This window comes from Musca autumnalis, unplaced genomic scaffold (assembly GCF_047663935.1).
Source record: "Musca autumnalis isolate F117 unplaced genomic scaffold, ASM4766393v1 scaffold_1, whole genome shotgun sequence".
NCBI classification, from domain to species: domain Eukaryota; kingdom Metazoa; phylum Arthropoda; class Insecta; order Diptera; family Muscidae; genus Musca; species Musca autumnalis.
Window position 1 is genome coordinate 251,960,585 of NW_027411644.1, and position 22,440 is coordinate 251,983,024.

The 22,440-nt window shown below is 35.0% G+C and overlaps 2 protein-coding genes across 2 annotated transcripts; both read left to right on the forward strand.

Moving 5' to 3' along the window:
* The first annotated feature begins 645 nt into the window (after nucleotides 1–645).
* On the forward strand, nucleotides 646–1,094 carry LOC141389356 (sarcotoxin-1B). Its single transcript, XM_073960774.1, has 2 exons — nucleotides 646–838; nucleotides 910–1,094. The coding sequence occupies exons 1-2, from the start codon at nucleotides 740–742 to the stop codon at nucleotides 1,003–1,005; spliced, it is 195 nt and encodes a 64-aa protein (XP_073816875.1). The 5' UTR covers nucleotides 646–739; the 3' UTR covers nucleotides 1,006–1,094.
* A 20,841-nt stretch (nucleotides 1,095–21,935) lies between these two features.
* On the forward strand, nucleotides 21,936–22,440 carry LOC141391194 (sarcotoxin-1B-like). Its single transcript, XM_073964104.1, has 2 exons — nucleotides 21,936–22,146; nucleotides 22,254–22,440. Exons 1-2 carry the CDS (start codon nucleotides 22,048–22,050, stop codon nucleotides 22,347–22,349), a joined length of 195 nt encoding a protein of 64 aa, XP_073820205.1. The 5' UTR covers nucleotides 21,936–22,047; the 3' UTR covers nucleotides 22,350–22,440.

A 22,440-nucleotide genomic window follows, 5' to 3' on the forward strand; every position in this document is an offset into this window, starting at 1 on the left:
CCCAAACAAACCAAAGTTATTTTCGTCTTCCATGTACTCCCACAAAACCGAATTTATGCATCAGAACCCCTGCACATTTTTCGTGTAGCACATTCCGATATTAAAACCACGATTATATTGTTATATTTTATGGGTTGAAAGAGTTAATCCAGAAGTACGTTAAAAAATATACTCTTCTGGCAATAATAAAATCTATACGAATAATCGTTTTTAAATCTTATGGGCTGATGGTATATCTCTGTCGCAAAACCTACTGATATCTTGTATCTTGTTCTTTATGCAAATTAATCCATGAGTCTTCATCTTGTAAAATCCCTCGTTTAGTCAGTTGATCATTTCATTCATTCATCTTCTAATCATTTTTTTGAAAGGGTATTCCCACAACAGCATCTTGTCGCATCCAATAAAATTTTTTTCCAATTAAAATATTCGTTGTGTGTTCTACAATCATTCCTACACAGAAAGGAGGCTGTGGAAACATCAATAAACCACTGGATACGAAAGTCTTTGTGGGGATATACGCATCTCCGTACATTCATTCCTCTTTAAGTAATTCCCCTTTGTTTTCTGTGTTCCTTATTCAGCAGAAAAGAAACCAACACAAAATGTTTCATTTCACTTGCTGCGAATGTTGACTATAAAAGCTTAGGTTATCGTCAATTTATTCATCAGTTTGTTATTGAACACAGAACCCATTAAAGCTTAAACACATCCACAATTTCTTATAGAGAACATCATAATGAACTTCAATAAATTGTTTGTCTTTGTTGCTTTTGTTTTGGCTGTCTTTGTTGGTCATAGTGAAGCGGGATGGTTGAAAAAGATTGGCAAGAAAATTGTAAGTACAATTTATCAATTTCGAAAAATAAAATGTTTTATACTAAAAATTTTTAATATTTCATATAATAGGAACGTGTTGGTCAACATACCCGGGATGCAACCATTCAAGTTATTGGCGTTGCCCAACAAGCAGCAAATGTAGCAGCAACATTAAAGGGCAAATAAATTAATTATTTTCTAAGTTAAAACTATTTTAAGTAGATGTAAACTATTCATAAGATACTTATTTAAATAAAAAGAAAAGCTTAAATTTACAGCATGTTAAATTTTTATATCAGATTTACAAGAAACAAAACTGAGTTTTAACTTATACCGTCATTTAAGGCTAGATGAGTAGTGATCTAAACACGTATTCGTTTAGTAAATTCAATATTATTTGTGGTAGTTAAACGTCTTCTTGACAAATTAAAAATTTCGAAACACTGTAGTCATTATTAAGAATTTGGCAAAAATGTTTATGATTGATACAGAATTAATGCGAAGTATTGCACTCGAAAACGTCAGTGGTGCGCATTTGAAATGCAGAATACACACAAAATAAGCATCAGATAGAAAACTGCTGCATTAACAAGATTTTGCACTGGTGTGCATTTAAATATACGTTTACAATGCACGCGCAATAATTGAAACAGCGCAGTTTTATGACGTTTTGGAAGTTAGCCATCCTCATAAAGAAGGTTAATCCACCAAAAAGCTATAATATAAAAGACTATAATTTTGAATATGATTTTTAAAATAAATTCATCTAAAAATAAGCAGGAAATTACGAAGAAAAACAACTAAATGTACTATGAACATATCCCTAATTTTATAAATAAATAACATTTTCGTAAGGCCAAACAATTTTTACGAAGTTTTCAGGATCAATGATCATTCAATTAACACAGTCTATATTGCAAAAATATCATATCGAGTGTTGTATGGAGAATTGAATTATTGCGTTGTAGCAAAGACCACAATATCCACTATAAATTTTAGTGCGAAAGGTGTATGAACGAGTTGTTCTAAATATTGGTACATTTCGGGCCCCTGTCTTAAGAAGTATTGGCTATCTTTAGCAAAACCATATGACTTTTATTAATTTCTCATTGGAGTTGAGCTGAATAGTGGAAGATTTTTGCATATGAAAAAGGAAAGCCGAAAAGACTCCCACACAACCAGCAAATTATGCTACCGGTTTCACTGTTAGTTACGCAAATACGATGACTACACACAATGACTATCCGCTGCCCTTAAACTGCGTGTAAGACAACATTTTTAACTTCTGTGAGGAAGGTACCCGGAGGAGTTGCTCAATATAAATCATCCTACAAGTCCATGCACGTTCGAAAGAAATTTTACGATGTGTAAAGATTCGGCCAAATCGTATACTTAATTCGTTAGTTATCATGCTTATCAGACATTATAGATGGGGCCTCCAGGGGTTCCTAGAGCTTTGGGTCATTATTTCCCGAATTATGAACTTGCACAAAGAATGGACGGCTATAGCCCATATTCGAACATAATCGATGTCGGGAAAAAAAATATTACGATGCGGAAATTTTGAACAAATTGCTTACTTTAATAGTTATCCTGCGCACAAATTTGAACTTTTGTGGGGAAGTTACCCGAATTAGTGGATTTATATTGGGATATTCGAACTTGGTCTAAGTTTGGACTAAATCGACTCCAAAGCAGAGCTCCGAATATTCGCTCGAATTCCACTCGTTAGTGAGGGGGGCAACTTGCCCCCTCCACCAACAAACAGAAACTTATCCCATCCCACAGTGTCCAATTTTACGAAAAACCTGGCCAAAACTCTAAAAATGAACAGATTTTGACCTAAACTTGGATTTTTATGATTTTCGGGTCGCTGGCTTCATTTTTCATATTTTTTAACCCTCAGGTGCTCATTAAAGGAGTTTTTGGTCCCTTCTCCTATAAAATGTGATCGTATCACATCAAAATATTCTACAAATGTATTCACCATAAATTTTTACTATGGGTCCTAGAACACATTTTAGGGTTAAGGTCGTACTTCATGTGAGTTTTGGCAAAATTGTCATACAAAACATAATTTTAGTGAATGGCGTCAAAGACAAAAATTTTCTCCCCTGAATTTCACTATAAGTCACCAAAGAAATGAAACCTCTATTTGCATTACGTACCATTTCAACAGTTTTTGAAATATTTGAACGAAGATTATTTGGATTCCTTGCACTTTAGGTATATGGTGTCTTTGACAACTTTACTGACATGAATGTGAGGAATATTTTTATACTACTATTTTTATACATTTATGCTAACGAGGGTATATCCACTTTCATACGGGCAAAATGTGCCTCGTCGAAGTAATGGTTTTAGACCCCAAGTATGTTTGGACGAAATATGTTTCGGAAAATTTGGAGTTGATTTAGCCATGTCCGTCCGTCTGTCTGTCTGGCAGGCTGGAGCGCACGATAACTCTCGAACGGATCAATCGATTCGGTCCAAAATTTGGCTTTCGCAATATTTTGTCCAAACTTAGTTTAAGTTCGAAGATAGGTTATATTGGTCCACTCCTTCCGGTACCTCCCCCACAAAAGTTCGGAAAATTTGTGCGCACGACAACTCTTAATGGAAGTAACCGATTTGGTTCATACTTTGCAGATCGAGGAATTTCTATCAGGATTAGATGAGGTTCCAATATGGACTCTATCGGTCCAATCCTTCGGGTACGTCCCACACAAAATTTCGGAAAAGTTCAGTTTAGGACCTGCTCTCGAATCGCTTTGATTTTTGTTGTAGCAACTTGTATTTACTGCCGCTCATACGATGCTATAAGTTTCATCAGGGGCAAGGCCATACTTTCTGAGAAAATAGCCTGAAAGGCACAAAAACCCTATGACACGGTGTGAAGTGGTTGGAGCGCAAGATAACTCTCGAACGGATCTGCCGATTCGGTCCAAAATGTGGCCTTCGTAATATTTTGTGCAGACTTAGTTTAAGTTCAAAGATAAGTTATATCGGTCCACCTCTTTCAGGTACCACCCCCCAAAAAGTTAGCTCTTGAATGGAGTGATCGATGTAATCCATTCTTTGTATATCCTAATATATTTACCAGATATAGATCAGCTTCGAATATGGACTATATTTGCCCACTCCGCACAGTGCGAAATATGGGCACTTTAGTGGAACTTTACTCATAACTTTTGATGCAAAGGACGTAGGTTACTAAAATTTTCCAAAAATGTTTCTTATATTTGTGGGTCGTATGTGGATAAATATGGACCACGTAGCTCCGCGGTTTCCTATAGCCCCCATGTATCGGTGGTGACCATTTTTAGATATTTGGTTCATTTTTCAGCCGATATTGCTGAAAATTGGTATATTGGGGTTTCAGTGGACGGGGAACATGTGTACAAAATATTTTCAATATCTGTTCGCGTTTTGGTTTAGCCCCCATTGAAGTGCAGCCCCCCATATGACATATTTTCAAGGTTTCAGTCACTTTTTTTATGTATATAAATGTACTTAAGCATTGTATGTCGATAGTGGATAGAAAACTTCTGTGTAAAATAATATGGACGTGGAGCCACATTCCGTTGCGCCCAGATATGACGGACACACAAATTTGAGGTATATAGAACGTTCTAAACAATATTTTCTACAGATGTATGTATATACATACATATATATATCAGTAGAAAATGTTGTTTAGAACGTTCTATATAATGGAAAACATGAAAACATCATCCCAACAATTTTTCGACATCACTTTTAAGTTCAGCATCTCTCCAAAACACATTTAGTAGGGAGTAAAAGTCAACAACAAATTATGTATTATTTTATTCAAATATTATTAACTTAGGTTTTAATTTTGATGTAGCCACCAAAATTTGGGGTAGTTTAAAAGGTTTAGATAATTATTTTCAACGTTTGGCGGTGTACTTCAACATTTCCACAACCTTCCATTCCACCATCAGTTAAAAAAATTACATGTTACATTTTACATCTATACTTATAAAAGAGTTCAGTAATGATGACTCACTGACTCACTGATTCACTGACTCACTGATTCACTGACTCACTGATTCACTGACTCACTGACTGACTGATAATCAACGCCCAGACTAAACGGCTAAAGCTAGAATCTTGAAATTTTGGGTGAGGGTCACTCTTGGGCCGAAGGTGTCAGATAAGGCTGGATTTTTGGAAATTCGAACTAGAACTGTACTAAAAGTACTAAAAGGTACTAAATATGGTACCCTTTGTATTAGGCAAACGCGAAGAGCTAGAATTCTGAAATTTGGAATAAGGGTCACTGATGGAGAGCTAGAAAGGTGTACCAAAGGGTTTTTGGAAATTCGAACTATAAGTGTTCGAAAAGTACTAAAAGTTACTAAATTTAGTACTATTTGTTGTTACGTGAACGGATAGAGCTAAAATCTTGAAATTTGGAATGAAAATCAAGGTTTAGAAGATGAGTTGATATAAGGAGGTGGTTTTGAAAATGTGTACTCATGTGTACGAATAGTACTAAATTTGGTACAATTTGAATTTAGGCGAACCGACAAAGTTGGAATTCTGAAATTTGGAATTACTATTACTGTTGGAGTGTAGGTTTGAGATATGGAGGTAGTTTTCGAAATTCGTCCATAAGGGTAAGAAAGGTACTAAATAGTACCAAATAAGGTACAATTTGGGTTTGGGGGAACGGATGGAGCTGGAATTCTGAAATTTAGAATTAGGATTGCTGTCGGAATGCAGGATAGAGGTATTTTGGAAATTCGTACTTTTGGGTACGAAAAGTACTAAATGGTACCAAATTTGGTACAATCTGAATTTAAGTGATCGGATAGACCTGGAATAGTGAAATTTGGAATTAAGATTACAATTGGAGTGTGGAATTGGGATACTTTTAAAAATTCGTACTTATGGCTACGAAAAGTACTAAATGGTACCAAATTTGGTACAATTTGAATTTGGGTGATCGGATACATTTGTAATCCTGAAATTCGAAATTAAGATTACTGTTGGAGTGTTAAATAGATGTAGGTTTGGAACTTAGGGTCTATGGAACAAAAAGTACTAAATGGTACTAAATTTGGTACAATTTGGATTACGGTGATCTGATGCAGCTGTAATCCTGAAATTCGAAATTAAGATTACTGTTGGAGTGTTGGATAGAGGTAGGTTTGGAACTTCGGACCTATGGGAACAAAAGTACTAAATGGTACTAAATTTAGTACAATTAGGATTATGGTGATCGGATACAGCTGTAATCCTGAAATTTAGAATTAAGATTACTGTTGGCGTGTAGGATTGAGGTAGTTGTGGAAATTCGTGCTCAAGGGTACGAATGGTACTAAATAGTACCAAATTTGGTACATTTAGGATTTGGGTGAACGGATATAACTGGAACCCCGAGATTTGTTGGAGTGTAGGATTGATAAAGTTTAGGAAATTTTTAGTTATCGGAGGAAAAGTACTAAATGGTACTAAATTTGGTACAATTTTTATTTCAGGGATGGGATACATTTGAAATCGTGAGATTCGGAATTACGATTACTGTTGGAGTGTTGATAGAGGTAGGGTTGGAAATTCGTACTCTGGATACGAATAGTACTAAATGGTACCAAATTTGGATTTGAGTTATCGGATGTATCTGGAATCATGAAATTCGGAATTAAGCTTAGTGTTTGAACATAGCACTGAGGTAGTTTAGACGATTTGTACTTACGGATACGAAAAGTACTAAATGGTACCAAATCTGGTACAATTTGGATTTGGGTGAACGGATATTGCAGGAACCCCGAGATTTGGAATAAGGAGTACTATTGGAGTGTAGGATTGATAAAGTTTTTGAAATTTTTAGTTGTGGGTACGAAAGCACTAAATGGTACCAAATTTGGTACAATTTGTGTGATCGGATACATTTGGAATCCTGAAATTCGGAATTAAGATTACTGTTGGAGTGTTGATAGAGGTAGGTTTAGAAATTCGTACTTTGGATACGAAAAGTACTAAATGGTACCAAATTTGGTACAGTTTGGATTACGGTGATCGAATGCAGCTGTAATCCTGAAATTTGGAATTAAGATTACTGTTCGCGTGTAGGATTGAGGTAGTTGTGGAAATTCGTACTCATGGGTACGAATAGTACTAAATGGTACCAAATTTGGTACAGTTTGGATTTGGGTGAACGGATACAGCTGGAATCCCCAGATTCGGAATAAGGAGTTGGAATGTAGGATTGATAAAGTTTTGGAAATTTTTTGTTATGTGTAGGAAAAGTACTAAATTTGGTACAATTTGGATTTCAGTGATAGAATACATTTGGAATCGTGAAATTCGAAATTAAAATTGATGTTGGAATGTTGATAGATGTAGGTTTAGAAATTCGTACTTTGGATACTAATAGTACTGAATGGTACCAAATTTGGATTTGAGTGATCGGATATATCTGGAATCCTGAAATTCGGAATTAAGCTTATTGTTTGAACATAGTACTGAGGTAGTTTTGGAAATTTGTAATTATGGGAACAAAAATTCTAAATGGTACTTAATTTGGTACAATGTGTATTTGTATGAACGGATAGAGCTGGAATCCTGAAATGTGGAATTTAGGTTACTGCTAAAGTGAAGGATTGAGGTAGTTTTCGAAAACCTTACTTATGGGTACGAAGAGTACGAAATGGTACAATTTGGAATTGGATGAACGGATACACCTGGAATCTTGAGATTTGGAATTACGATTACTGTTTTTATTTTGTATTCAAGTCAGTGTAGGATTGATATATGTTGTCGAAAACGTGTCATGAGTATACGAAAAGTACTTAATGGTACTCAATTTGTTGGGTGTAGAGACTGTGCTGGAATCTGTATGTTTTGGAGTTAGGGTGAGTATTGCTATTCAACGTTTGTCTCGCTGTTAATGTGTAAGGGTGAGATACGGCTGATCTTTTTGAAAATCGAATTAAAAAGAGACGAACAGTACTAAAATAAAAATTGATAAAAATTCGCCATTTTCATATTATATATTGTTTATTTGTTGTTATATCCTTTTCGCATACGAAGTAGCGGGTACTTTGCTAGTATTTTATAAGTATTTATTTTTGTTGTGGAACCATTCAAATAACATACAATATCTCTACTCAATACTTAATTAGCTACTTTCGTTTGAAGATATGTTATTATTATGCGTCTCTGCAAATGAGTCCAACAATTGTAAGATATCTGGTGTAATTTCACTATGATTCGATTTAGGTGATTTACGAAGACTTGTGATGTGAGGATCCGATGAAATCAAGAGTCGATGAAATAAGTCCATATTTGTATCAATTCGCGAAGTTTTTCTTGAAAAAAGTTCGCGATATTTTCTACTGTCTTTATTTCTTGCTTCCTGGGCTTCTTCAGAAAGTTCTCCGATTGGAAGAATGCAGTAGTTTATGATATCCCTTCCATGGCACAATACTTTATGTATGTTTATAGTTTTTTGACATATTTTGCTTATGTTGTTCATTTTGCTTGGCTTAGCTCCACATAAATAGCACGTTTGTGAAGATGTACATCCCGAAATCGCATTTGCAACTTTACCGTCTATCATACAGAATATCATGTTTGCTGTAACTTGGAAAGCCTTACCATCAACAAGTATAGTGGTAGGATTAAGTTAATTTATTTGTGTTTTCACTTTGTTTACCTCTGAGGTAATTACACCGATTGTTTCCTTAGCAAACATAAACTTTATTGGTCGACAATATCGTGTGGATAAAGGAGCAGGATTCTTCCAAATTACTGCGTGGATTTCTCCATTATCATTTACGCCGCATAATTGGATTGGTACCATTGATAAACTGAACATACTGGCATCGGAATTTTGTGTGTCCGTAAACTTTTGGCGATAGTTAATTTGTTCTGACCCATCACAACCCCATTTTACGATAATATTTAGTTTATTAACGTCTGATAAAGAAGTAAGAATGTGTTCTAGCCCTGAACATAGTCTCGCAACAGTATGGTCTAGAAGGACTGGACTGATACTTCAGCTGAAACTTCTGTTACAGTAATGTCCATAGGATAGCATAACCGCTTTGCATCCCTTACTAAATAATACGATGGATACAAAGTGCAACCGTGATTTTCAGCTTGATCTCTAACAGTGTTATATTGGGTTGATGATAAGTTGGCATCGATGAGTAGCGCCAGAGCCTCGCCTGGTGTTAATTTTGGTGAACATTTTGATAAAGATTTCCGAGTCTTTTTTATTGAGCTGCCCCTTTCTGGAGAAGCAAATGCTAGTTCCCTTACTAAAGCTGCATAGTTTCGTTTTCCGGATTGGTATAGGCTTGTAGAAGTTGCTGTAGCTAACTCCTCGTAGCTAGTTGTCTGCACAATGTGTTTTACTTTTCTGGTTTGAACTTTTGGATGACAATTTTTAAATTCTTTTATAGGTTTGCATGCATTTGTACTACTAAGAAATCCATAATTTACCGCCTTCGAGAATTTAACGTTACATCCAAGCCATTTAGCATTTTTATTGCTAAAAAAAGTCAAATTTCGACTACATTTCTTCCATTTTTTCTTTATAGTATCAATTACAACCGCAAGAGTAGTTTTTAGACTACTAAGAGCATCATTTGTTAGAACTGGCGAACCCATTTTTTCTACAACAAAACCGACAATAGCTTCCAATATCGGTTCTTCTCTCCACTTTTGAAAAATGCTGTTATTTGATATTTTCGGGGTCATACTGAAAATCATGGCATATTACTAAAAATCGCAAATAATCGCAGCTAATTTTTTAATTTTTCAATAGAGGAAGTTCCTAAATTTCAAATGATATAAATTTTAATACGCTGGTCTACGCTGGGTATAAAGAAATCTTCCAAAGAATATATATATTTTTTCTCAAGAACTTATTAAAAAGCAATATTTTTGCGGACGAATAACAAAAAGACTAAATCATATTTTGCAATTCTGTAAACACCAAAAAATCACAATTTCCACCAAAATACAACAAGAACGAAAAGTCATCGCCTACTGGATTAACATTTGTTACTATCGCTTTATTAACTTAAGTAAATCGATGTGATATTTATAAATAAAAAAACAAGTAAAAAAGTATCAGTCGGCTTTGCCGACAGAGATATACCCTCAGCCTGAATATATTGAAACTTTTTTTTCCCAAAAAAACGTATGTATTTAGTATGTATTATGATTAAAGATCAAACGTTTTGCGGAGGAGATACAAAAAGGAATGGATCGACATTGACCATTATGGAAGTGGATCTCCAGCCACTACATATGGTGCCATAGGGGGTTTTTACACCCTTCGGGCTGTTTGCTCAAGAAGTATGGACTTGCCCCTGAAACAACTTTTACCATCGCAATTGAGGCAGCGAATGCAAGTTGCTTCAACAAAAATCAAAGTGATTCGAAAGCAGGTCTTAAAGTGAACATGTATCCGAAATTTTGTGTGGGAGGTACCGGATGGAGTGGACAAATATAGTCCATATTTGAACCTGATCTATATCTGGTAGATATATTAGGATGTGTAAAGTATGGTCCAATTCGGCCACTCTCTTCAAGAGTTATCGTACGCACAATTTTTCCGAACATTTTTGAACTTTTGTGGGGGAGGTACCTGAAGGAGTGGACCGATATGGCTTATCATCGAACTTAAACTATGTTTGGACAAAATATTACTAAGGCCAAACTTTGGACCGAATCGGCAGACCTGTTCGAGAGTTATTTTGCCCTCCAACCTCCTCACACGGTGTCATAGGGGTTTTTTGCAACTTTCAGGCTATTTTCTCAGGAAGTATGGACTTGCCCCTGATGAAACTTATACCGTCGTATGGAGAGCAGTGAATACAAGTAGCTAAAGCAAAAATCAAAGCGATCCGAGAGATGGTCCTAAACTGAACTTTTGCAAATTTTTGTGTGGGAGGTACCCGACGGAGTGGACCGATTGAGTCCATATTAAAACCTGATCTAAGTCTGGTACACGCTCCACGATGGGCAAAGTATGGACCAAATCGGTTACTCCCTTCAAGAGTTATCATGCGCACAAATTTTCGGAACATTTCCGAACTTTTGTGGGGGAGGTACCGGAAGGAGTGGACCGATATAGCTCATCTTCGAACTTAAACTAAGTTTGGGCAAAATATTACGAAAGCCAAAATTTGAACCGAATCGGTTCATCCGTTCGAGAGTTATCGTGCGCTCCAGCCAGCCAGACAGACAGACAGACAGACGGACGGACATTGCTCAATCGACTCCAAATTGTCTGAAACACATTTCGTCCAAACATACTTGGGGTCTAAAACCATTATTTCGATGAGGCACATTTTGCCCGTATGAAAGTGTATATACCCTTCATACCCTCAATACCCTTCAGGGTATAATAATGAATAAAAAGCTCAACTTTTACGATCATTTCTGGTTGTTTCGCGGGGAAAATTGCAAAATTAAGTATGATGTATTTATGGTGGGATACATACCTATGGATTTTCATATGAATATCATGATTTGTACGTACTTCAAAATTTGAGTAAAGTTCCACTAAAGTGCTCATATTTGGCACTGTGCTCCGTCGGGTACCTCACACCCAAAATTTTGGATAAATTCACTCAAAATAAATTCCATCAAAAATATTCTCTAAAATGGTACGCTCGATTTCTCATAGACGTAGCAACCGATGTGGTCCAAACTTTGGATCTCTAAATATTATCGAAACTTAGTTTATGTTCAAATTTGGGTTTATCTGTCCAATCCTTGTGGTACCACCCACACAAATGTTCAAAATTTTTGTGTGGTTAAGGGTCTGTTCGAGGATCCTTTGGACATTTTTACCGAAGGGTTTCCGAGTGGCCCTGTTTACAGCGATATTATGTTTTTCGTAGGCTAGTGTGTTAAAAAAACTCTATAAAATTTTTGATTTTTTTTACTTTTGTCGGTTCATACGCCCAACATTTTTAAAAACCCCCTAAATACATAATTTTTTTGGGAAAAAAGTATTTCAATCCACACTGGCTGAGGGTATATCTCTGTCGGCAAAGCCGACTGATACTTTTTTACTTGTTCTTAAAAAAATTAACTGTGTGAGTGATAAAGGTATCTTTTTGGTCCCTTTTTCGACAAATCTATAAAATGCGATCGTATCGGATCAAAATATTCAAGAAATGTGTTCGCCATAAAATTTTACTATAGGCTATATTCTGACATTCAGAATCAACGTGCAGGATGTTTCGGTGGAAATTGGTAAAATACTCTTCCCTTTTTATGAAATGATAAGGTACACAGTCCAACTCGATCTTACTCACAACTATTTTCATCATTTATTGTGAAAATTAACCTTGGAAAAAAATCAACAAGTGCGGATATCAATTACAACAATACCTCGATTTGCGTTAACAAAAAAATAATAGATTTTATTTTGATTTCCGCTATTAATTCCATTTGCGATATTTAAAACTAATATTTTTTGGCTTTGAATTTCGTGAAAAAGTTATTCGTAACATGTGGAAACTTGTGTTTCGATTTGCGTTATTTCGCATTGCGTTGAAGTCCTTCGGAACCTATCATTAACGCAAATCGAGGTATTAGTGTATTAAAAAACGCGCACTTCATTCACGACGCTAAACATTTTAAATTCGGTTCACATACCTTTCATTACAATAACAAAAAAATATTCAAAAACCGTTGCTTATTTTGGATATTATAATCTTTTAATGAACATCTTAAAAATTGAGAAAAATAAAATTTCCAATTTGACCTGCTTTTATACCCACTTATTAAACAAGAAACGTGTATATTTTTCATAACTACACGCAGTGGGATACTATAAACAATATTTGACCATATTTAGTGTAAATTGATAAATTTCATTCAATGTGAAAAGAAAAATTTGGCAGTTGCTCTTCCCTAGCATAAGAAAACCTTGCAGAAAAAAACTGGATTAGAGTCACATTATCCTTTCGATGTACCTGCTCATAGTGAAAAATGTGTGTGGTTGTTGGTATCCTGAATATTCTAGCCATATTATACATATATCAAATTTTGAAATTATAAACGCTTGGACATAGCCTTCATAAAACTGCACTTGAAATTCTATTATGCCACAGAAATTACACAACAAAAAGCATTAAAACACGAACATTTTAATTAATTGATCCAAAAACGAAACGACGACTCTGTATTTATTAATTTAATACACTGTTCTTCAATATTCCGATATGAGTCATTCAATAATTTGCTCTATCGAATATATTTTTTTTCATTCAGAACAGTCGACTCCCGAACCAAACTTATGAATGAAAAATCGGTGTGTTTTCGATATGGCTTGTTGTTCCATGTTTATTGAAGAAAGCACAATTTCTCATGACGTAAACAAAGAAACAGATGTGTCGGGTGCGTGTTCTTTTGTTTAAGTCGGGGAAGTACTTTAGAAAAGACAAAGTACAACACGCGTGGTTCAGCCAGCCGTCTTAATGACCCAGTGTTTGCCAAATTTGTTTTACTAACTGCGACTATAGTAGACGATATCATGTGGTTGTTGGATGTTGTAGACCAAAAACTATGAACAGCAAAAACACACTTATGAAGATACAAATATGGATTATTATGTGTGGGTGTGTGACTTCCCAGCAAACCAAATGTCGGATATCGGACATGTCTGAACAATTTCGGAAGCAACGTCGTTCAGATTTCGTTCCGATTTCTAAACGATTTTTCGGAGCGGAATTAGTTTAGATTTTGTTCCGATTTCGGAACGAATGTCGGAAAGAAATTTCCTTTCCGAATTTGCCAAGGATTTTCTTCAGATTTCGTTACGAAATCGGATCGAAATCGATACGATGCACAGAGGGGAAACGTAGGCCTAAAGTTGCTCAAAACTCAAAATATGAAAATCGTTTTTTTATGAAAAAATGTTGATAAACGGCAACCAGACTCCTTTCTACATTTGCTATAACCATCCTCGACTTTGCAAGATAAATTAATCCAATGCAGCAGTCGATCGAACTCAGACATACTGAAAACAAAAAGTAAATTTTCGAAAACTAAGAAATTAGGTGAACATTAAAATGACGTTATTTTCGCTAAAATTTATATTTTTCAAGATTTATTGTTTTTGTACAGTCTCCGAACAAGATTAGCATTTAAAATTTTCAGGTTGATTTTACATTTTTGCTCTTTGATAATGGTGATACATATCCTCTTTATGAAAATTTTTTATGATAATTTTTAAGATTACAACAATTTCAATAGCGAAAAAGTCTATTTCCCCGTCGTTTCCCGACTATAGTTTCTTCTAATGTTTTATGCGTCTGAGTCTTAAATATCAGATTCAATCATAAAAAATTGCGCATATTTGCGCCATTCCGAAAAAATCTAATTTTTCTCAACTAAAATATTAAATATTTTTATGTGGAATTGCAAGGTTTACTCACATTAAATTTTGTTCCGCCTTATAACCGGGACTCTTATTTATCAGACAAAACCAACACCTATCAAATATGTTTGCATTATTCAGAAACATTGACGGCTTTTCTCATGTGAATTGAGAAAAATTTAATTTAAGTAAGTTTCAAAAAATAAAATTTGGAATGAAATATATGTATATGGGACTACATATACATCTGTACCGATTTGTTTGAAAATTGGCTCAATGTTTTTTTTAGGCTAGTTCAGGTTGCATGTGTCAAATTTCAGTGATTTTGGTGCATTTTTATCTCATATCAGATGGGAATATATATGGAAGCTGCATCCAAATCTGGACCGATTTTCATTATTTTCTATAGGATTAATCCTTGTACAGAAGATATGCTTTGTGCAAAATTTTATTTCAATCCGACTATAAATGAGCTTTCTAGGGCTTTTGATCAACTTTTAACACAAGTTTCCCCTCTGTGCGATGTAGCTACGACATTTCGTTCCGAAATTATGTCAACCACTTCATACAACTTTCGTTAAGATATCGTTACGATTTCGGATCCGACATCGGACGTATCGTCCGAATTTTGTTCCGATTTCGTTAAGATGTCGGTACGATTGGTTTGCTGGGTTACTACCCACCATAACAGTTGGTGATATTTTTCGAATGTTAGTCACAACCTTCGAAAACGGCTATCACTTCTCGAAGCTTTGGCAAATGTGTTTCTTTTGTTCGCCAAAAATTCGAAAACGATATCATTTCAAACGAAAATTTTTTTCGAGAAACATTTTAACCTTGGAAATCTTTTGTTATTAAAAAAAAAAACAATTAAAAAAGGGCTATAGGCGGACGAGGCCATGTGATACCCTACATCACTTCCCCTGGACACTAGTTTTCCGCGGAATTTATTTATATGATTGCGAAGTCTCCCTTGTTCCTTCGGGGATGTTGTGGGAATATACATATGTATGTATGATTGCCACCGTGGTGCAATGGTATGCACATCCGCCTTGTACGCTAAAGGTCGTGGGTTCGATTCCCCGGCCAGTCAACATCAAACACTTTTCAACGGTGGCAAAATACCCCTCAGTAATGTTGGCGACATTTTCTGAGTATTTCAGCCTTGTACAACTTCTCTACAAGTGGTGTCTTAGACACGCCGTTCGGACTCGGCGATAAACAGTAGGTCCCATATCATTGAGCTAATATGAATCGGGGTGCACTCATTGATATGAGAGAAGTCTCCCCTGTCCCGCCTGGGATGTTTGTGGAACAATTATATTATTATTATGTATGATTGCGACACGTTATATATTATTTTCATTATATCTTAATGGACAGATGGACCATTTTGGCTACATATACATACATATTTCTTCAAAAAAATTAAAAAATCTATTAAGAAAGAAAACATAACAAATGCATTTAGAAATAGCTTTTGACTTTATTCGATTCGATCAATGAAAGATATAAAAGGCAGCATAAAAACTTCAGTATCGTAATTTGCATCAATTAAAAAAACTTAGAATTCTTCTATCATGATTTTAATAATCGACAGAGATATACCCTCAGCCTGTGCGGATTAATAAACTTTTTTTTTTTTCAAAAAAAAAAGACATGTATTAAGGGGGGTTTTCAAACCGCAAGTTCTATGGGACTAAAGAAAATGTTGTAGCACTAAAAATTTTCTAAACGTTTAAAATTATTCTTAGAAATCCCTCCAGCAATTGTTTATTGTTTTGGGATATTTCTTTACCTAACTGCTACATTGATATAATTAGCATCAAGTGAGAGGTCAAGAGTGGGTTTTCAAGTTTTGTTTTCGTAAGTTGTCCGAATATGTCCCCAGATTTTAAAGTACTGATTAAAAATTAAATTTGGATTTTTTCCATAGCAGTTATCGTAAATTTTTCACGCTAAATACTATCCTTGACCAAAACTATTACCTCGTGCACACATTTGTCAGTATTGAACTATAACTGCGACTTCTAGCGTGATACAGATTACACTACACACAATTAAAACTGAGGGATCCCTGTATATACTAGACTGTAACTTAGTTATTTGACCACGAATATCAACATAATTAGCATCAATGGAAAGGTCAAGCGTTCCTCTTCTAAATATAACTTACATGGGCTTAACATAGTTTCCAGGAATACAGATATAGTCATTTCACTAAAAACCTTACCAATTTGCACACAAAACTTTTCTGGTCCATTTAACCCGCAGCTGCCTCCCCCCCCCCCCCCCTTATAGCCTTCAAAAAGTTTTGGAAAATTATAATGTGATACAAAAGTTGGAAAAAAAATTGCAGGTGTCCTGATGTACTATTTTTTTTTTATCAGCAAATGGGCGACTAATATCTTTCGAATAAGCTATATTTTTTTAAAAGCGGTTAACAAATGGATAGGTTATAGTGGTTGAAGTGTAAAAAACGCATTAAAAACAGGAAAATGCTATTCCTCGTGCTCAAGGCTGCTTAGAAGATACCAAACAGTATCATTTATTTCTTCTTTTATAATATATAATTTATTATTTGTAAGTAAGCTTTCGAAAATTGGAAAAACTAATGAATTCGGTTGAAAAATAGATGGGATATGCAATTTTTATACCCGCCACCATAGTATGGAGGGCATATTAAGTTTGTTTTTCCATTTGTAACGCCTTGAAATCTTTATTTGCAACCCTATAATGTATACATATTTTCAGGATCAGGATAAAATTCTGTCTGTCGAAACCAAGATACAGCTTTAAATTTTTAAGATAGAGCTTTATAATTTGGTATAAAAGTTTTATTATATCGGTCGAAACTTAGTTTATGTTCGAAGAGGACCATATCGGTTCACCTCTTAATTATTTGTGATGTCAAAATGTGTTGTGCCACTTTTAAATAGATATTTTGGTTTAATAACTGAAAACGGTTTTATTCATGAACGCATAGGTGAAATTGTAAAAGTATGTTTGGACAATCTATGTGGTGCGAGTCATTTTAGCGAAAAGTTTTTAACGTGTATGGGGGAGTTAGCTGAAGGAGTGGACCGATATGGTTTATCTTCGAAGTTAAACTAAGTTTGGACAAAATATTACGAAGGTCAAATTTTGGACTAAATCGGTTCATCCGTTCGAGAGTTATTGTGCTTCCAGCCAGCCAGACGGATGTACGTGGCTAAAACGACTCCAAATTTTCTGAAATAGATTTCGTCCAAACTTAATTGGGGTCTAAAATAGTCATGTCGATAAGGCACATTTTGTATACAATCTCGTTAGCCTAAAGTCTGAGGGTATAAATTGCCATACCAAAACGTGGACTTATGTTCGCAATTTTGAAGGGGCTATTGTCTATAATTCGGTGGATATATTTTTTGACCACCTTGAACTTAGAATGCCAAATTTCAACAAATTAACGCCCTAAATTTCCAAATAACTTAATCGTAAATTCAAAATTAAAGCAAATATAGATGTTGATAATATCTTGAAAATAACTGAAATCATCTCACGGAGCGATTAAACTGATTTTAAATGAAAGTTACTTACACCTGGGAAGTTTTTGCGGATTTTGAAACTACAATGTTCATGACGAGAAAAATAAAACAAAAAAAAAAAAACGCCAGAGGAATTTTCAAATAAATCGAGGTCAAAGTTTACATTTTTAGGTTTTTTTAGGTTTTATGCTTGGAAACCGTAAGTCCTATCGTAAACGGACTAAAGAAAATGCGTAGCAGTAAAATTTCTCTACAAGATTGACCTTAACGTTTTTATGATTTTTGAGATATAGAAATTCAAATTTGGGTAATGCACTGCTTGTATTACCTCCATATAAAACAATGTCAAGTACGGTGCCCCTTTAACTAACTTTGAATGAAAACCGCTTACACCTTGGAAGTTTTTGCGGATTCTAAAACTGCAATGTTCATAGATGAGAAAAATCCAAAAACCAAAAAAAAAAAATCCCTTTAAATAAATCGCGGTCAAAGTTCACAATTTTAGGTTTATCTTAGGTTTTCAGGATTTTGCTTGGAAGCAGTCCTATAGAAATGGCACTAAAGAAAATGTTGTAGCAGTCCTCTATAAAATTTGCTTTAGTCCCATTTCGATAGGATTTGCCGCATCCAAAAAAAATCCTGAATACCTAAGATAAACCTAAAATTGTGAACTTTGACCCTCTGGCGATTTTTTTTTTGTTTTTTATTTTTCTCATCTATGAACATTGTAGTTTCAAAATCCGTAAAAACTTCCCAGGTGTAAGTACCTTTCATTTAAAGTTAGTTAAGACCCACCGTGATATATATTCTCTAAAATGGTGAGAACGATAACTCTCGAAAGGAGCAATCGATGTGGTCCAAAATTTGCCGTATTATTTCATCCAGTCATGTATCAAGTTGGAAAATGGACAAATCAATCCCGTCCTTCGCGTACCTCCCATTCAAAATTTGGGAAAAGAGTAGTTTGAGGATTCGTCACGGACCAAAAGCACCAAAAAACCCTACAGACACATTCTAAATTAGCTAGCATACAAGAATCAGAACATTGCTTACTAAAAATTTTTAGACTATATGTCAATGATTTAGTATACCTAGTATAATTGTGGACATAGGTCCACGTTTTGGTATAGCCCTTAAACAACAACCAAAAAAAAAATCCCTTTAAATAAATCGCGGTCAAAGTTCACAATTTTAGGTTTATCTTAGGTCTTCAGGATTTTGCTTGGAAGCAGTCCTATAGAAATGGCACTAAAGAAAATTTTGTAGCAGTCCTCTATAAAATTTGCTTTAGTCCCATTTCGATAGGATTTGCCGCATCCAAACAAAATCCTGAATACCTAAGATAAACCTAAAATTGTGAACTTTGAACCTCTGGCGATTTTTTTTTACTTTTCTCATCTATGAACATTGTAGTTTCAAAATCCGTAAAAACTTCCCAGGTGTAAGTACCTTTCATTTAAAGTTAGTTAAGACCCACCGTGATATATATTCTCTAAAATGGTGAGAACGATAACTCTCGAAAGGAGCAATCGATTTGGTCCAAAATTTGCCGTATTATTTCATCCAGTCATGTATCAAGTTGGAAAATGGACAAATCAATCCCGTCCTTCGCGTACCTCCCATTCAAAATTTGGGAAAAGAGTAGTTTGAGGATTCGTCACGGACCAAAAGCACCAAAAAACCCTACAGACACATTCTAAATTAGCTAGCATACAAGAATCAGAACATTGCTTACTAAAAATTTTTAGACTATATGTCAATGATTTAGTATACCTAGTATAATTGTGGACATAGGTCCACGTTTTGGTATAGCCCTTAAACAACGATACCGCCCAATTTCAAGTATTGTACAAAATTTTAGCTGACCGGATTTGCTTAGGTGATAGGTAATTGGTTTACGCAGGGGTCCAGAAAATTCACCTAAAATTGTGGTCAATGTTACTTCCCTAAACCAAAGAAACCTAATTACTCTAGTATGGAATTCAGAATATTTCATGGTGTACGTTTTTACTTGTGTTTCATTAGGTAAGTACCTAAATAAAGGTTTTAAAATTTTGTATGTAAAAACTATACTCATCACCAAAAAAAAAGTGTTGCCCCCCCTAAATTTGATCCTGGCTACGCCCTTGATTTCGATATAAATGCTACGTATAATATAAACAATAACTATTGATAAACACAACATATGCGTACCCACCATATCATTGCTATCAAAAATATATCACTTTGGAATGATGAGAGTATAAAAATATTATTAACGATATTCGCTAATAATAATATACCCGTTTCAAAACCTGCACAATCTACACATGTTTACTACGATAACAAATTTTCCTTTATGTTATCGAAAAAATAGTAAAAATTCGTAGATTCTTGCAGTTCTGAAACAGACCAATTATTAAGGATATTCGAAATCGATGATTTTCCTGCCGACGAATGAATCGTTTTCAATTCATTCTCGAAGAAAATATCTTCAAAACTATCGACAAACATTCGAAAACGATATCATTATCGATAGCGACGGTACGCTATTTAGAGGTGACACACACTTCAACATTTCCGAAAATCCAAAATTTTGTTGCTTTATTTATTTAGAACGCGTGGTAATTAATCTACAGAATGAAGTCCGAAAATTCTACCAAAGATTGAACCATCAAACTGATGGCTTTGGTACAGGTACATCCTCCTGAGGAGACGAGAAAAGTAAGATGGGTACATATACATATAGTGTGATCGGGATATGGAAACAACTGTTTTTCAAACTGTTGGTATCCAATACTAACGAAGACGACGAAGATACCAAAGATTCGATCCCAGAAGATGGTATTGAGTGTATACCGCTCGCCCTATATGAGGTGAAAACTGCCATATGGCAAGAAGAACGCGTACTCATCGATTAGAACGTGAGCACCCTGTGCCCCGTCCAAAATAAAGGATTTAGTTCTAACCAGGGACGTACGATAGGGGGTGGGTGCACGGGGATCCGTGCCGAAGAAGTATGAACAGACAACCTTGCACACCCAAAGCCTGAAAGTAGAAAATCTGACCTTTACAATAATGTAAAGTAGCTTGGCGCAGGGGGTCAAACCAAGTAGATATAGCAACAGCATAGCATTTTTATTTTTTTCTTTGTAATCATTCTACATGTCGCTATTTAGATCGGATAGTCAGGAAATGTTGGGTGTTGGTGGGGGTACCAAGTAGGAAGAAGCCTATTGATTTTGGTGATCTTCGGTGATGTTATGTAGAGAAAATTCAACGTTTTATTCTAATGCGATTATCTCCGCTTGTAGTAGGGATATTTCAACCACTGAAGATATTCTGAGCTTAAAATTGATGCTAATTGGGTTACCAAAACTGATCAAACACTGGAGTTATAGAAAAAGATGCTCAGGTACCCCAAATTCCAATTTGTGGAATCTTATTTCCATGGCGGATAGCTTTGCTTCTGTAAATGCTTCATCTAAAATCCTAATCCAGAAGATCAGCAAAGCTTTTAATAAGTACCAAGTAGTTTATCGGAAGTGGTCAAATATTAATTAATGTTTACCAGTGAGATGCTTATGCACAGGGGTAGTGGTGTAGGGCATCACATAGTCGGCCCCGCCCTGACTATAGTCTTTGCTCACTTGTTTTGGTATATATAATTATGCGTCTACCACCATTATTTCGATATGTTACAAGATTTTGAGCCAAAACCAACTTATAATACCCTTCCCATATACTGCTTTAAGGTATAAAAAGGTGTAAAAGCCCTTACCACAATGTGGAGTATGGTAAACCCTTTTTGATTTTCTTGTTTCGAAAACATTTCCTTCACAAACCTTGTGCAGTTTTCTTTACAAACTACAGAGAGATTTCACGATTTCTCTATTTCACGTTACTGTAAATCTTTGCTTTGATTTTTTAAACTTAAAAAAAACAAAAATTCTTTTCTAAGAGGGAGTTCCCACTGTCATTTGCTAGAATCATTAACCCAAACATCACTGCCAAGGTTAACTTAATCAGATGTAGTATAACCTTTCTTCTCACACACATCATTGAAGCCCTTGATTGCGAGCATCATTGTGGGGGAAATACGCATACCCATATCCCGCTTAGTGATTATTCCTCCCAAAGTGATTCCCCGCATTTTGTGTTGTTTCCTTATTCAATACAAAAGAAACCGTCTCAAAACTGGCATTGTTCTTACTCTAGCTGTGAATGTTCAGTATAAAAGCTTGGGTTTACGTTGAATTCTTCGTCAGTTCATTGTAGAACTTAGAGCAACACAATAAAGCTTATACACTCACCCATATTTTGTTTAAAAACAACTTAACAATAATGAACTTCAATAAATTGTTTGTCTTTGTGGCCATAGTTTTGACAGTCTTTGTTGGTTGCAGTGAAGCGGGATGGCTGAAAAAGATTGGCAAGAAAATTGTAAGTGAAAAAAAGAAAAAACATTTGGAATAATAATTTCGAACATAGTAATTTGGATAAGATCGTATTTTATAACAAAATTTTTATTGTTTTATTTTAATTAATAGGAACGTGTTGGACAGCATACCCGTGATGCTACAATTCAAGTTATTGGCGTTGCCCAGCAAGCAGCAAATGTAGCTGCAACATTGAAGGGGAAATAAATTAGTAATTTTTCTAAGTGTAGATGTAAACTAATTATAATAGCTAATATTTAAAATAAGTTATTTATTTAAATAAAAACTCAAAACTGTA

Coding starts and splice junctions, on each gene's coding strand:
- LOC141389356 (XM_073960774.1), top strand. CDS start 740: ATGAACTTCAATAAATTGTTTGTCTTTGTTGCTTTTGTTTTGGCTGTC. Junction 839..909: donor AAAAGATTGGCAAGAAAATT/GTAAGTACAATT, acceptor TTCATATAATAG/GAACGTGTTGGTCAACATAC.
- LOC141391194 (XM_073964104.1), top strand. CDS start 22,048: ATGAACTTCAATAAATTGTTTGTCTTTGTGGCCATAGTTTTGACAGTC. Junction 22,147..22,253: donor AAAAGATTGGCAAGAAAATT/GTAAGTGAAAAA, acceptor TTTAATTAATAG/GAACGTGTTGGACAGCATAC.